Raw genomic sequence first — 16,403 nt, forward strand, 5'->3', positions numbered from 1 at the left:
CACACACACACACACACACACACACACACACACAATGACGTCAACAAAGACAACAGACTGCCGTGAAGGAGAAAAGCACAGGATGAGGCAAAGGGTTTTCTCTAGCTTCCACCTATTTTCCTCTCTGTTCTCATATCTCCGTTTCTTCCAACACATACACACCCCCGGCTAGCTCAAGTAGCATTAACAGTGTTTGGGTAGGATGTCACCTTTGACCTTCGGAAACAAAAACAGTAGCAGGGAGCTGCACAACAGATCCCCTGTGAGGGACAATGGGAACGCGGTCGGGCTTAATAACAGGAAGCACGACGGCGTTTAGGGAGATTACCTCAGTGTGTTCAACACAGCGACACAGAAGCCAAAACGTTGCTTCTTCAGTCCCGTTTGAACATCAGCTGCGCGACTCTCCCACAGGAGCCCATGATGTTTCACTTCGTTATATTATCTCTTTTTGTTGCCGTCAACTCGTCCGATCCCCCGGTTCAAAGCCGAGAATGGCCGAAGGAAAGAAAATGGAGAAAAGGGCAGCGGTTGTAAACAGGATGCGGAACAGTCTTCCGTTTTTTTATTCTAAATTTGATATGTACAGGAAAAGTGGCTGCATACATTTCTCAATATATCATGTAAAGGTTTTCTGAAGAAACAAACATCAAACTTCCATTTCTTATTATACTTTAAAACACATCATGATACAGCATGGTTGAAGGCAATGTCAAACGGGATACAAATACACTGATAACCGCTCGTAAAGTGTTGGCTCTTGTAAATAGAAAAAAAAATAAAAAAAGATTCTGGAAGGAGTACCCCAAAAATGACACATTTTAAAATGATATCAAAAAGGTTTAAAAACACACTGTGGTTTGTGTGCTGTATTGTCATTGACAAGCGAATCACGTCGCGTCCCTCTTCGTGTAAAATATTGTGATATGATATTAGGCACTTGATTTTCAGACCCCCGTAACCGAGCACGGGTCAAATACATCCTCCTTTAATGTGCAACTCCCTTTTACTCAATGTCATTCAGAGAAGAGATATTTTTTACACAGTTTTGATTATTATTTGGTAACAGTTTTCATTGCAGTGTGGATTTAAAAAGGGGCCGCAGTGCGTTAATGCGTCATTGCACCCAAGTACATGCAGGTACATTTTAGTTTAGCTTACATCAGAGTTGTGTGAATTTTTTACATACAGGTTTATACACTGGAATAATGCCATTTCTTCTTCATCTTCTTACTTCCATCATCATCTATTACCCCCCCACCCAACCTGCATCTTTCCCAGCAAGGGCCTCCATTAACTAACAGGAGATAATGTGTGTCATGCGGCTTCACTCTGCATATGATGTGTGTAGGAGGGAAGGGCAATCACGCACCGCCCGTTTGTTTTCCACAGCTCAGCGAGGCCATTTTATACTTATATATGCATTTCCCTTTTGTTTCAAGTTCGACCTCAGCTCGATCTCATTCGTTTCGCTTGCAGGCAGAGAACATCATGTCGCTAACATTAGTGATGTCAAAGAGGGCGTGGTTCAGACCCAGAGAATCGGTTGCCACCTACTGCAACAATTATAGCGGTGGGCTGTGTGAGGTTTTTTTTTTTTTTTTTTTAAAGGTGCTCAACGTGGAATACAGAGCACGTCTATTGCCTCCACACGGCTCTCAACATGGCGAAGGCTCAGCGTTAATGGTGCTAACAGTGCAAACAGCGGCAGCATTGCTGCCAGAGCTAGCCTGGGGGGCCTTTTGAATAAACTGTGTGAATGCATTTTTCAATTAAGCTAGCCAACTCCGAGAGCTGTGACCATGATGGTGACCGACTACCTCTAACATCGCTCCGGCTGGCTAACGAGCAGTTAGCAAGCTAACCAACTCTGACAGCTAATGTGACCATGATGGTGCTAGCATCACTCTGGCTGGCTAACTAGCAGTTAGCAAGCTAGCCAACTCCGAGAGCTGTGACCATGAAGGTGACCGACTACCTCTAGCATCGTTCTGGCTGGTTAACTAGCAGTTAGCAAGTTAGCCAACTCCGACAGCTAATGTGAACATGATGGTGCTAGCAACGTTCTGGCTGGCTTACTAGCAGTTAGCAAGCTAGCCAACTCTGATAGCTAATGTGACCATGATGGTGACCGACTACCGCTAGCATCGTTCTGGCTGGCTAACTAGCCCTGCGAGTATGTGATTAACGTCTGTGCACTGCCTGTTTCTAGGGAGACCAGGCCTCTGCTCTGCATAATGTACATACACCGACAAATATTACATTATTTGGGAAGAAAGCAGTTCTAAGAAGCATTTCTCAAAATGTTGGAAAAGAGTGTCAGCTAAATGCTTAAAAGGGTAAAATGACAGAAAGCAATTACAGCAATTGAAAGCAATTAACTCCTGAGGACAATTTTACATTTTGTTAAAAAAAGAAAAACGTGAGAAAAGCTCCAGATAATTTCACACTGGCAGGTCTATTGTCTGTCTACCCATCTTTAGTCGGGCTCTTTTTGTATGCCGGGCCGGGCCCTCTGTCGGTTCCTCCGGTGGCAGCGTTCTTTGGCTCCGGCAGGCAGCAGGTGGCTTGTGATGAAAAATTCAGAGCAGAGTCTGACTCGGGAGACGGGGAGACGAGGAGGAGGAGGAGGAGGAGGATGATCATGGTGGTGGTGAGCAGGAAGAAGAGTAAGGAGAAGGGGAGGGGTGAGATGAGAGGAAGGTGGGAGATGAGCAATGGAGAGGAAGGGAGGATAAAGGTGTTGAGGTAGAAGAAAGGAAGGTAATGAACAGAGAGATGTGAACGAGAGGAGGACGGGAGCCAGAGCACCAGACAGACAGGCAGGCGGGCCAGCGAGTCAAGCCCAGAGCGGTGCATGGGGAGCAGGCAGAGGATCAGAGCTGTCTACCCCCTCCGCCTGGGCCTCTTCCACGGAGATAACACACAATATGAATCATTCATGAGGGGGGGCTTTTCTTTATTAATAACACGCACACTCTGCCCCGGCTTCTTTCATACATTTCTGCCGTGTTTTCTCTTCTCCCCGGGGAGTACTCGAGTGAGAGAGCTAAAAAAAAAAAACACTGGAAAGTGGAGAAAACAGAACGCAGAGCAGCGCCGGCAGCGTCAGGCCGGGGTCGAATGTTAACTGTAGTGAAGACGGGTTGCTTTTTTGTGTGTGACCGATGGGACGAGTTGCACCACGGGACACTTTTATTTATTTTTTAAAGCCATGACACGAATGCCTGTTTGTGAAACGTGTACCTTGACACATAACCACACACAAAACCCACACACAAAGTGACGCCTCCCCATGGGCTCAGAAGAACGCCCACTCGCTCGCCGGTCTGCCCGGTTGATTGTCAGTACACGACGGCGCTAGATCTCGATGAATCAGAGTCCTGGACGACTGAACAGGCGTCATGTCGGAGAAGGCACTGAGCGTCTCGTGTCTGGAGGAGGGTGAGCGAGCGACTACTGTAGGTCATCGGCACGGTGGGGGATTGAACACACACACCCACGTACTGAGTGCACTTCACATCTGGTTACCTCCAGGACCTTCGCTAAGCTATAAGAGCTCTCAGGTTGTCCCTTCGTCAAGGATTGTCGCGTCCACTTTTACTCGTTTCTTTAAGATAATCCCTGTTGCTCCTGCAGCACAAGTTCTCAGCTCTTCATCCATCAGTCCAACAATACTCCCTCAAGAATAAAAAAGTCTTCCTTTCTCCGACCCGATTCTATTCAGCCTCGCTAACTGCGAGGGCGACGGCGGCACGTCATGGCGGTACGGGCCCTTGGGGGAGGCTGGGTCCTTCAGGCGCGCCGTCGGGTACCCCTCATAGCTGCTGTTGCCGATGCTCTCCTGCATCAGCTTCCCTTTGGCTTCCTGCTCTCGGCGCCTCTGCTCTTGCCTCAGCAGCTCCTGGGCCTCCAGGAGGACCCGGGCGTTGACCCCGCCGCCGCCCGGGTAGCCGTTCCTGGTGCCCTGGTAGCTCGAGTACCTGGGGTTGTCCTTGGCTGTCTGGAAGACCTCGCCTGGCGGGTACGCCTTATCCCACGAGTCCTGGGAGATGGAGCTGGGGTTCTTCCTGGGTTGCCTGGTGAGGAGACAGAAAACAGGGGATGAAAGGTGAGATGGGCTTTGACTTGAACATTACATCCATGATTGGTTTCACCCTAACAACCATTTCATACACGTGTGGTGTTTTATATGACTGATTTGTGACAAGCGTAAAACACATAAATCAGGTGTTGCAAGTTAAAACAATTACACATAACCTGCCAATAAATGCTTACACTTTATTCCTTCATGACACACAACTTGAACCCTCCAAGTTGCATATTGTGACCTGGTCTGATGGGAAAAACATCGCCAGCAACAATAATGTTCGTTCAAAACCTATTACCTCCTGGGAGAGGGGACTAGTGTGTGGATGTTTGCTGGGAAACGGTTATACTGTCAGTTGCATGGGAGCCAACATGTCACATTCAATGAAAATGAGACGTCATTACAGCCTCACAAACTGCCCCTGGGCGACTACCAGCCCACGGTAAAAACATACCTAACCATGTCAAAGTCCCCTTCCAGCCCATTAGCTCCATTTCCAGACGGACAGAAACAACCATTGGATCTGACAGACGGCGGCGGGAAGACCTTCCCGCAGGTGGAAAGACCTTCCCGCAGGTGGAAAACTGAGGCGACCATCTTGTACACAATGGATTTAATATATCGGAGGGGATATTTGACGCTCGACACTCGTCTTAAAAGGCGCGGTTAGTTGTCAATGCTTTGGAGGGGATGCCCTGCCCTTTTGCTGGGGAAAAAGAAAATCCAGATGTGTGACATCGCCTCTCATTTTTGCTTGGCTGGCCTCTTTGTGGCAGCCCTTCCCTGCCTTTGTGTGTAAGTGTGTGTAAGTGTGAGTCCATACGATATGCATGAGTGTGTCTCAAGCCACTACAGCTCCACCCATTTATCTCGTGGACAAGGCAAAAATGAGAGCAGAGAGAGAGAGAGAAAAAGAAGAAGACAAACAGAAACATCAATGGGCTTCTGACTTGGAGCCATGCATAATTAGCAGGTTTATCAGCCAGCTGTGAAGAAATCATATTATTCTGGTGTTTGAATTCGAGTAGGAAGGGGAGAGAGAAAAAGAAAAAAAAAACACAATGAGAATAGAAAAGACCCTTTGTTTTTATTCAACAGAGATTGGACGCAATTGGGAATGGATACGCTTCTCGATCGGCGAGATAGAAGAATATAGCCCAGGTTTATTCCCGCTCATGGTTGAGTGATTCCAATTTTCAGAGGCAGGCATCCGATTTCATTTCACATGTTGACAAAGAGGCCAAAAGCCTGGTCCTGGCCCCCCTGGTGAGAGAAACGCAAACCAGATCACTCCCTCCGTCTGATACCGTGCCAAGGGGGTGGTGGTGGGGGTAAATACAGAATGATGTAAACGGTTCTGTATTCCACGCATGCACACTTTGAAACATGACAGATGATAAAACTGAAAGGTTGAGAGGTGACAGAGTGAGATTGAGAGGAAAGAAAAAAAAAAATTGTGGGAGACTTTGTGGGAGGTCGTAGTGCGGGGGGGAGGAACGCCACTGCAGCTGTTGTTGCCAACCTTTGGTCGCCCGGGATGGCATTACTTTGGCTCAGAGATCAGTGGTGCTCGCCGATGAATGGCACTTCATTGGCCATATTTTTACTTACAGTTCCTTGTTTAGGAAAAGGGTCTCGCCCAGAAGGGATCTGACCTTTATTGAGAATGAAAGCCGTTTTTTTTGCGGCCGTTAATCACGTCTCCATTCACAATCCAGTCATGCTCCCGCAAGGAGATCCGGCCTCCACAGAACAGAAATCCCCCCGTGTGAATCCCATCGAGGCCGGGATCCGCTCCATGCCGTCTTTACTCTGCCTCGGCCCTTCGGATTTCACACGACGGCATGCTCTCCAAGTCAAACAATAGCTGGTGTTCTCGAGATATTACAGCAGGGTTTTATCCAAACAGAGCAGCTTCTCAACGGAATTAGTGGGAACAGTGAAGGGAGCACAGGATGTTGCCTCTGACCACCAGAGCGAAACGTCGGGTTCATTAATCTTTCAGCAAAGCTGCTTGCAATATTTATCAAGGAAGGGATTTATGTCGATAACAGTGGATTAGGGTACGTTGGAGGAGTCGTAGAGATAATGTGTTTAACGTTGTGCATGTATGGTAAGTGCAAGCTGATGATGTGCACCTGGACGGGTCTGCTTGTTTTGACCTCGATGGTGCGAGAGAGTTATTACAGATGTTTCTTTAGGGAAATGATAACTTAGAACAACATTTCTTCCTGGACAGTTCCTGCCTGAACAGCTTCAAGAGTAAAAGACCCGAAAGGGAGGCCATTGTGCTTCGATTCCGACCCCTTTCTTACAGAAACTTCTGTAGCTACCTGAACATTCTCTGAACAAACGTTCTCCATCTACCTGAACATTCTCAGCACAAACGTTCTCTATCTAACTGACGATTCTATGAACAAACATTTTCTATTTACCTGAACATTCTCTGCACAAACGTTCTCTATCTATCTGAATATTCTCTGAACAAACGTTCTCTATCTACCTGAACGATCTATGAACAAATGTTCTCTATCTACCTGAACATTACATGAACAAACATTGTCTATCTACTTGAACATTCTATGAACAAACGTTATCCATCTACCTGAATAAACATTCTCTGTCTACCTGAACATTCTCTGAACAAACGGTCTCTATCTACCTGAACATTCTCTGAACAAACGTTCTCCATCTACCTGAACAAACGGTCTCTATCAACCTGAACATTCTCTGAACAAACGTTCTCCATCTACCTGAACAAACGGTCTCTATCTACCTGAACATTCTCTGAACAAACGTTCTCCATCTACCTGAACAAACGTTCTCTGTCTACCTGAACATTCTCTGAACAAACGGTCTCTATCTACCTGAACATTCTCTGAACAAACGTTCTCTATCTATCTGAACATTCGCTGAACAAATGTTCTCCATCTACCTGAACAATCTATGAACAAATGTTCTCTATCTACCTGAACATTATATGAACAAACGTTGTCTATCTACTTGAACATTCTATGAACAAACATTCTCCATCTACCTGAATAAACGTTCTCTGTTTACCTGAACATTCTCTGAACAAACGGTCTCTATCTACCTGAATAAACGTTCTCTGTCTACCTGAACATTCTCTGAACAAACGTTCTCCATCTACCTGAACAAACGTTCTCTGTCTACCTGAACATTCTCTGAACAAACGGTCTCTATCTACCTGAACATTCTCTGAACAAACGGTCTATCTATCTGAACATTCACTGAACAAACGTTCTCTATCTATCTGAACATTCGCTGAACAAACGTTCTCTATCTACCTGAACATTATATGAACAAACGTTGTCTATCTACTTGAACATTCTATGAACAAACGTTGTCTATCTACTTGAACATTCTATGAACAAACATTCTCCATCTACCTGAATAAACGGTCTCTGTCTACCTGAACATTCTCTGAACAAACGTTCTCTATCTACCTGAACATTCTCTGAACAAACGTTCTCTATCTACCTGAACATTCTCTGAACAAACGTTCTCTATCTATCTGAACATTCGCTGAACAAATGTTCTCTATCTACCTGAACATTCTCTGAACAAACGTTCTCCATCTACCTGAACAAACGTTCTCTGTCTACCTGAACATTCTCTGAACAAACAGTCTATCTATCTGAACATTCTCTGATCAAATGTTCTCTATCTACCTGAATATTCTCTGAACAAAACGTTCTCTATCTACCTGAACATTCTCTGAACAAACGTTCTCCATCTACCTGAACATTCACTGAACAAACGTTCTCCATCTACCTGAACATTCACTGAACAAACGTTCTCTATCTACCTGAACATTCTCTGAACAAACGTTCTCTATCTACCTGAACATTCTCTGAACAAACGTGCTCCATCTACCTGAACACCAGGAGCCCGCTGTGTGTTTCATTGAGGTAAAATCCAACAGCATCAGCTTTCAGGCTCACCACCATCGAGAAGCTAAAGATTCTGGGTGTAGTATGGTATGAAATACACTTGACCTACTGTAGCGTCATCATTCCATAAAAAAAAGATTATAATTGCTTCACAAATGGGAACTGTGTTTGATGAAACCCAGCGGCTCAAGGGCCCAAATCCCAAGGTGACCTCTGTGGCCTTAAACTGTGAACCCTCGGGGACGTCACTGACGTCACCTGGTAAGTGCTCGAGAGGGAGACGCTGCGAGGGGCTCAATGTGGTATAAATAGGAATTGAACGGCACTTTGCGGCGACATATCGGGTTACCTTGATGACGCAAAATCATGTAAGTGGGACTTGACAAATGATGCATTTACTCGTTTTTGTCAGAACAGCATCATTTGGCAATTTTGGGGGGGAAATGTTTGATTCATAAACCAGGTGTTTGTTCACTTAATTATGGTAATGATACATTGCTGATTAATTATTTTCTACACAATAAATGTCTTGTTGAAATTAAGTGTTTTTGCATCACAAAAGAAAAATTCAACTAATTTGATACCTCTCAGATGAAAGCTTTGTCTGTTTTTTTTTTACTTTTAACGGATCCATGAAATGTCCCCATATCTCCCTTCCTGTACCCACAACTCCTCTATCACACACACACACACACACACACACACACACACACACACACACACTTCCTGGAACAACAGGCAGTCATATCATGCAGATCAAAGGGAATTACATTAAGGGAGAGCAAAGCAATCATGTCAGATCTGTACGAGAAGGTAACATGATCTGACCAGTTTGAGGCTGAGAGTGTGAGTGTGTGTGTGTGTGTGTACTGAAACTGACCAGCTGTGATCCTTTTCCCTTACTCAGATGTTATATTTATATAATCTGATATCATTACTGTAACATGGCTATTACAATGAATCAGACATGATCAAACAGGCTTGCACAAGCATGATGTCACTCACACACACACACACACACACACACGCACACACACCTTGAGGGACATTACGGTGCATTACATTAAATTACAGGACGTAAAATAGATACAAACACAGTCACAACCTCCCGGACACATCTCATATTGGACAGACAGCAGGAGCACGAGAAGATGTAACACACCCACACACACACACACACTCAGTCTTACCGTGGCAGGGAGCTGTACTGGCGCTGAGCCTGGGCGAACGAGTCCCTCTCCTCCTGCCGCTGCCTCTGCATCTGAACCTCCACCGACACCGAGTGGCGTCCCGGCTGGCTGAACCCGGTCTGACCGTTGCTGCTGGCGTTCGACTGAAAACAGCAAGAGGCCCAGAGCCCGGTTAACCGCCGACGGCCTCGTCCCATTTGTCCTCATTTCACACACTTAATTAAAAATGCTGCCCGATAAATGTAAATAAAATGTGGGAATGTGCACTGGGTGGACAAATATGATGCTTAGTGTGTCAATATTATTGGATGGATCTCCTGTTCTTGGGCTGATGTAGGGATGGACTACACGTCAAATTTAAGAGGGTGATAGTTCATTTTTAGTGGACTTTCCCACTGGTTTGGACCTTTACATACTAATATCTGTACATTGTCTAAATATAATTAAAAAAAAAAACTAAAATTGCCGCCAACCACGCTATCCATGTCTGTTCAAAATGTCACCACTTTATGGTCATTTTATCCGATTAGACATTTGCGTAAAATTGGCAGATGAATTCTTTAGTTATGGCTAAAGAAATGTGTTTTGTGAAAGGGTAAAATGTCCTCTTTGAGTCGAGGTGGACGTTTACCTGATGGTGTTCCTGAGATATTGCCTTCACAAGAATGGACGTACATAATGTCTCCTGCCACGGGAGACGCCGGCACAAAAAGCCATTTAAGTACTTTTTTTTTTTTTAAATGGTTGGAAGGACGATCCCAAAAAAACAGCTGTGGACACTTCCAGTACCTCAGAAATAGTTGGTATGAAAACTGTTTACAGTAATCTCCATCCAGAGCAATGTTAACGATGAGGGACATGTTGCTCTCAAATATCACGAGACGTAAGTGGAACAATATGTTGTTTTCTTATTGTAAGTTGGGAGAGCGGATCCTTTGAAACTGCAGCACCGTCTTATCGTCTGAGGCTCCAGAACGAGCTGCTTGATCCCCGGTCGAGCCAATTTGGCTCCGGGACGTCTGGAAGTTTTTACACTCCCAGAGTGAAAGAAATACCGAAGAACTGTTCTGCGTTCGGGTTAAACATTCATGATGCTGAGTGGCCTGCAGTGCTAATGCAAGATGGATGGATGGATGAATGAATGGGAGCCGGTGGAGGAGCCGGCACTCCAACTGGTGAAATCAGTGGTTTTTAAGTGAAGCAGATCAGTCTATTTCAAGTAATTGGTCCTCCACACTTCAAACGCTTGCTATACTACACGCTGCACTTTATAATAACGGTAATAATCTCTAATTACGATCAAGCAATAACATCTTATATTGACGGAAACATATCATGAGCCAAGATCCATCAAACAAACTTTAAGTAACATTTATACGCGACAAATCAAGTTAGATTTCTATCCAATTAATGAAACAGTAAATACAACATTTCTTTTATCAAATCCAGTGATGGTGATTTTCATCCAGTATTTATGCTTCAATTGGAAGATCTTAACAGCAAATTTGACCCCAAAGTAATGAGAACGTCTCTCTTGTGATACGTTTAATCAAGTTTAAATATCAGAAGTAGGAGGAATTAATTAATTTAGCCAAAGCAGGAAATTATGTACTGCATGAATAAAAGGTTTAATAAAAAGCTAATCTCTGCTTGGACAAATGGAAATTGTGTTTTATCATAAGAATATTTTTTTTCGAATTAAGAAATACTTTTTAAGTCAGGGTGCGTATGAAAAAAACATACGACACCTGATCCCTCAGTTTAAATTCAAGGCATGCAAATCACCACAACTGCACTCTGGAGTTTCCACACAGTAGCCCCAATAAAAGTAGCAGCAGCCCCTGAAACAGGAGACCCCATAACCCCCACAAGTCCAAACCACAGACACTTACCGGCGGTTAGCTCGTCTCCTCTCAGGTCACAATGAAGGTGAGACAGACAGACAGAGGGGGAGGGGCCATGCTGGAGACTCGTAGTGATGTCACAGTGATGACGAGGTGGATGTTAGTGGGTGTTAATGAAGGACACAATACACACACGCAGTCATAGACACACACCTCTTGTACAGGTTATTAGGTCACAGTATGTGTGTGCACGTGTGTATATAGGCACGGTCATGATGATTGATATGTATATTTGTACATTTTTGGAAGTCTGGAATGATTTTTTATCACTTTAAATTAATTATTGCTTTGAGAGTATTAACCTGTATACTTACAAACTGCCAGCCAGTCGTCATAATATACACCCAGCGTCTATAATTCACTCACACATATTCGTATTTGTATGTTATGAGCCCCAAAGGGATTCAGTTTCTAATTTGCACAACTTTTTTTCCCAACTATGTCCAAAAGTAAACTTTTTTCGTACCCGTACCTCTTAACCACACTTGAAGGCCATCTTTCTCCAACAGCTTTGTGTCCTCGGCCATCGTGATCTTATAAACATGCATAGTTCCGGTGGCACACGCCGTCATGCACTCTTCTCCCACGTGGCGCTCATGGTGTTGCAGTAGGTTTGACACACGGGAGAGACGTTCAAATCCTACTTTCTTTCACATCTGCACATGTGGCCAACTGTTGGGTAGAGTGTATTTGAGGGGTTGTCAGATCTCACATTGTTGGATGATGCCCCCCTTAAAGTCAGAAGTTGGAAAGACGCTGAACATCATCCATGATAACTATGTGAAAAAAAATTTCTACACCCAAAAAAAAGTTCTACACCCAACTTAAAGCTAACCGTGCCTCAAAGCAGATTTTTTAATTAAGGAGCAGTGTGCTGCTGTGAAGCAGTGGGGCTTCAGTGTCTTGCTCAAGGACACTTCAACATGAAACTATGGGGAGAACAGGGATGAACCGCTACCTTGTGGTTTCAGGACGAACACTCTCCCCATAAACATGATAACTTTACATAGTACAAAAGTACAACCTCATTAATAAATACATGGCGAAATGCCTGTACTTTAATGGAAATGCTTGCGCATGCGTCTCAAAACAGAATAAAGATCTAAACTCAACATTGAGCATGAATTGAGAGCGGCCGTATCAAATCCACAACCCCGTTTTAAAAATATGTGTAGAGGAAAGCAGCTCACTGCAGCCAATAATACTGATACAACGTGATGCTCACACATCTGCACTTATTTTGTTTGCACAGGTTGAACGTTATTGTTATTATCTTGAAAATATATTTAGTGCAAAACAGGTTATTTGCAGCCACAATAGGCTGTAACATTGTTCTAACAAAGTGATTGCACATTTTATTAGTTTTTGTCTGATGGAGCAATCTGGTTTACTTGAAAGGGATTTCAATTTTCTTTATTCTATTATTTGAAAAAGCACGGATGGAGGAGTCACAAAAAGTTGGACCATTTTGTTACAATTTTGTTGGGGCGGTGGGGCCCGAACATTTTTCTTCCTCCAAAGTGGGGCGTGACAGAAAAAGTTTGAGAACCACTGATTTAATATAACATTTTAAAAACAAAACAAAAATTCTGTATATATGAACTCTGGCCATTTCTGAAGTCAATGTTCAATATTGTGTGCATGTCAAACCAGCATCTTCAGTGTTTCCTCTCTCATTATATCAGCGGGCGCCCTCCGGCCTGTACTTTGAGGTTCTCTTTCCTATAGACCTTGTTCTGTTATGAAACAAACTAAACAGCCGTATGTTATTGATCGTACCTACAGACAGCATGTCTTTTATGTCTCTGGTCGCATTACAACTCTTCTGTGTCCCGCCCCGATGCGCTGCACACAGGTGAGACACAGCGGACAGAGAGAGAGGCGAAAAATATGTTGCGTGCTTTTCACAATGGGATTTGCTGCTTTAAGCTATCAGTATTTTAAGCTATCACTTGTAAAGCGATCATTGTAAAGCCTAACAGTTCATGTATTTGCAGGTCAAGACAAACAGCCTGCGGAGCTCCATAAATGACGTTTCTGACTTTGCATATCGAGGCTCTGGAAATATTCTTCCAAAAGCCTGAAAAACACTGCAGTGACAAAGCCTGCACACTTTGTGGTTGTCATTAAAACTAAATATTAGTTATTTTTTGAACGGATAAAACTTTATTTTCATTTTTCTAACAAAGTGATAACACTTTTTTTTTTCCTACCATCACTCGTGGAAATTATTGTTAAGAATTATTGTGAGGAATAATTAACATTGATATGTGATGAGACAGTCACTTCACATATATTATTATTATTAAAAGGTGATCTGTGCAACTTTGTTGTTCAGGAAGTTTGCATCAAACAAGTAGCCCTTCGTATTATTTTGTACCCTTGAAGTAGCTCTCGGTTTCAAAAAGGTTGGTGACCCATGCATTAAGGTCTCGGAAGGTAAGACTGTTGGTAGTAGTAAAAATAATAAGGAAAACCTTGCAAATGAATGCAAAAACCACATGATGGAAATGCTACTTCTAGGGAGTACAACATTGACGACTGACATCCTTAAACTATGCATCTGGGCATCTCACCAGATGCCACAAATAGTTTGTTTTCTTTTTATTTGATTATTGTTTATTTAAGAGTAAAAATATTGTACATGGATTTATATGAATGTAAAAATATATGTAAGCAAATTGTTCTGTTACTATGACATAAATCCATTTAATTTAGGGTTAAGAAACCCACATTACTCTATAAAAAATCAAACTTAAAACAGAAGAAAATAACAAAGACAAAGATTACACGCACGTTATTATGGGGCAGTGGTTCTGAACTGCTTAAGCTAATATTAAATAAATAAAAAAGTCGGGAATGAAGCGATCGCAAATAGTAAACTCACACAAGTAAAGCGCGTTGTGAACGTATTGAGGAGTGTGAGTACGGCACTATGCTGCATAATAAATCCTCCTGCTGCTCCTACTGAAAAATGTTCACTATCAAGGTCTAAAATTGGTACTCGCAAAGATAAGTTATACAAGAGCACGCACACGCACACACACACACACACACCTCAAGGTCCGGCCCACACTTGTACCACAACTCCTTCCGCTCCTCCGATGTTCATTAACCGTGCGCTCAGCTCACAGTCTAATTACTTTTATGGCCGTGCAGCGCATTGAGATCCTGGCGGGCGCACCGTGGACATCAGCTTGTGGGAAGGCCATAAAGCGATTAATAGTACTAAAGAGACACTCCACCTTTAAACCGATTCAAGCCGGGGCAATCGAGCCCGGGATTGATTGGCGCTGCCTCCCAGCTCGGCAGCCACCTGAGAGGGAAGGGCCGGGCTCCCGTATCATATGTCTGAATTGTAAATGGCCTGCAGGTACATTACAGTCACAATATGTTTCACATTGAGGTGTTGAATAATCCCAGGAATGTGGGCTCAGCGACGAGAACACGTGACCGGAGGAGCGGGAAGAAAACCACCTCAAGGCATCCAGATAGCGGCGGCATTAAAATGTTTCAGTGAAACACAAGAGGCAATATTATGCACTTTCTAACCTCCCCTACATCAAGTGAATGAACTCCTCTATTCCCACAGTGGTATAAATGAGTGCAATAAAGCTGGCGCGGTGCTGCCGGGAGAGCAGGCATCAGTCATCCTGATGGAATTAGACCGTGCTACCCACAATCCTCCTCGGCTCCCAATTTATAGTGAAAAAGCAGAAGAGGGCTCCCGTTGCAAAAAAAATATTATACGGATGAAACTCATGTGGCTAAAAAGGGATGGCTAAGAAAACAGCTTGTGTTGAAAATGGATAATTGGGCCAATCAAGCACAAAGGAAGGGGTGTGTGTGTAGGGAGGTAAATTCACCTTTACTTCACCTGAGGTGAGATATAAACAGGTCTAAGCCCGGCTGAAAGATGCACAACACCATGATTAGTGCTTCCAGTTGGCGGTTCAAAGATGTCTGTGGAATTGATATTGATATGACGTGACTCAGGTGTGGACTCGGAGCCACAAAGTTTGATGAGTCTGCTTGACAAAAACAAACTTGTAAGTTCACTTCTGATATTTTCCCCCAAGGCGAAGGATTAAAAAAGTATGTTATCTAAAAAGACTTTGCCAAAAAACAAGTAAATTACCAAAAATCATTAACGCCATAATGCTGTCCATTCTCACAAGACACATCACTTGTTTTGAGGTAAACAGATTAATTGTTTAGTCTCGAAAAGTAAAAGGAAATACTGAAAAATGTCAAAATATTCCAATGAAAATAATGTAAAACAGGGAAAAGGACGAAATGGAACCAGGATTTATTTGGAAAGTTGCCCAAAAATGACTTAAAATTAATGGATGTTGAAAATTATCGTCCATTATTTCATTACGGATCAAACTAAACAATTATTTGACCCGTCTCTCCAGCACTCGGGTGCATTTTATCTTCTGTAAACCTTCTTTTTGATTTATTTGGCATCTGCTTGTATCTCACTACCATGTTTCTGCAAACGTATGAAGCGGCCATGACTGCCGGCGGCTTCTCACACGGAGAGACTGTGAGCAGGTGATTTAAGTGAAAGGACGAAGGCTCCTTGAGGTTTGCAGCACATCACTGAGGTGAAGCAACAACATGTAATATATGCATGGGGGAGGTAATTGGTTTTCAAAGACACAGTCCCCTGTTTTCCATATGGCCCACCAGTATGGCCACAGTGAGGCTAATAACATGCAATTACCATGTCAGGAAGAAAAGAGGGCCATAAAAATACCACGAGAGGGTTGCATTAGACTGGAACCATTGAGGGTTCCTGGTGGATCTCCCAGTAGAAGCAGCTGCAAATGTGGTTTAAAATATAAAGTATTTATCTATGGCATTAATATATATATTTGGGAGCGCACATGGAAACTCAATATTTTTTGGTCCAGACCTTCATCAAGTATAAAAACCGCCAAAGTACCAAACGTTAAGTCGACTTATTTAAACATCACAACGCTTTGGATTAAAATTATTAGGAGTGGTTTGTATTTGAGCTTTTTTTTAAATCTGGTTTACGTAGAAACATGGTCATAATCTTTTTTTTCTTCACATTTTTCTCCATGGTTAAAGATTGCTGTGGCAAAACAATCCAAAAATGGACGTGTTGTCAAAATCCCAGTATGGTTCTGACTAACTGGCCTTCAGGGATTTCCACATATTCACGTGAACGTATTCGTTCGACAAAGAAAGAACTCTAAAATGTGGCGTCCTTTCCTTTGAGAGTGTGGGTCACCCAACACCGAGTGTTCATGAGAAAGTGAGGCTTATGACAATA

The 16,403-nt window shown here is 43.3% G+C and overlaps 1 protein-coding gene across 1 annotated transcript in view; it reads right to left on the reverse strand.

Annotated features, from left to right (window-relative positions):
* Window positions 1-3,214: 3,214 nt before the first annotated feature.
* Window positions 3,215-16,403, reverse strand: part of pard3ab (par-3 family cell polarity regulator alpha, b) — a gene marked incomplete at its 5' end in the record, with an annotated part of 192,381 nt that continues 179,192 nt past the window's right edge. The window contains 2 exons of the mRNA XM_079219908.1: window positions 3,215-4,079; window positions 9,195-9,337. Of these exons, the coding sequence (XP_079076034.1) occupies window positions 3,683-4,079; window positions 9,195-9,337 (540 nt within the window). The 3' untranslated portion in view covers window positions 3,215-3,682. The remainder of the gene's footprint in view (window positions 4,080-9,194; window positions 9,338-16,403) is intronic.

The sequence above is a fragment of the Taurulus bubalis genome, assembly GCF_910589615.1.
Source record: "Taurulus bubalis genome assembly, chromosome: 1".
Taxonomy (NCBI): Eukaryota; Metazoa; Chordata; class Actinopteri; order Perciformes; family Cottidae; genus Taurulus; species Taurulus bubalis.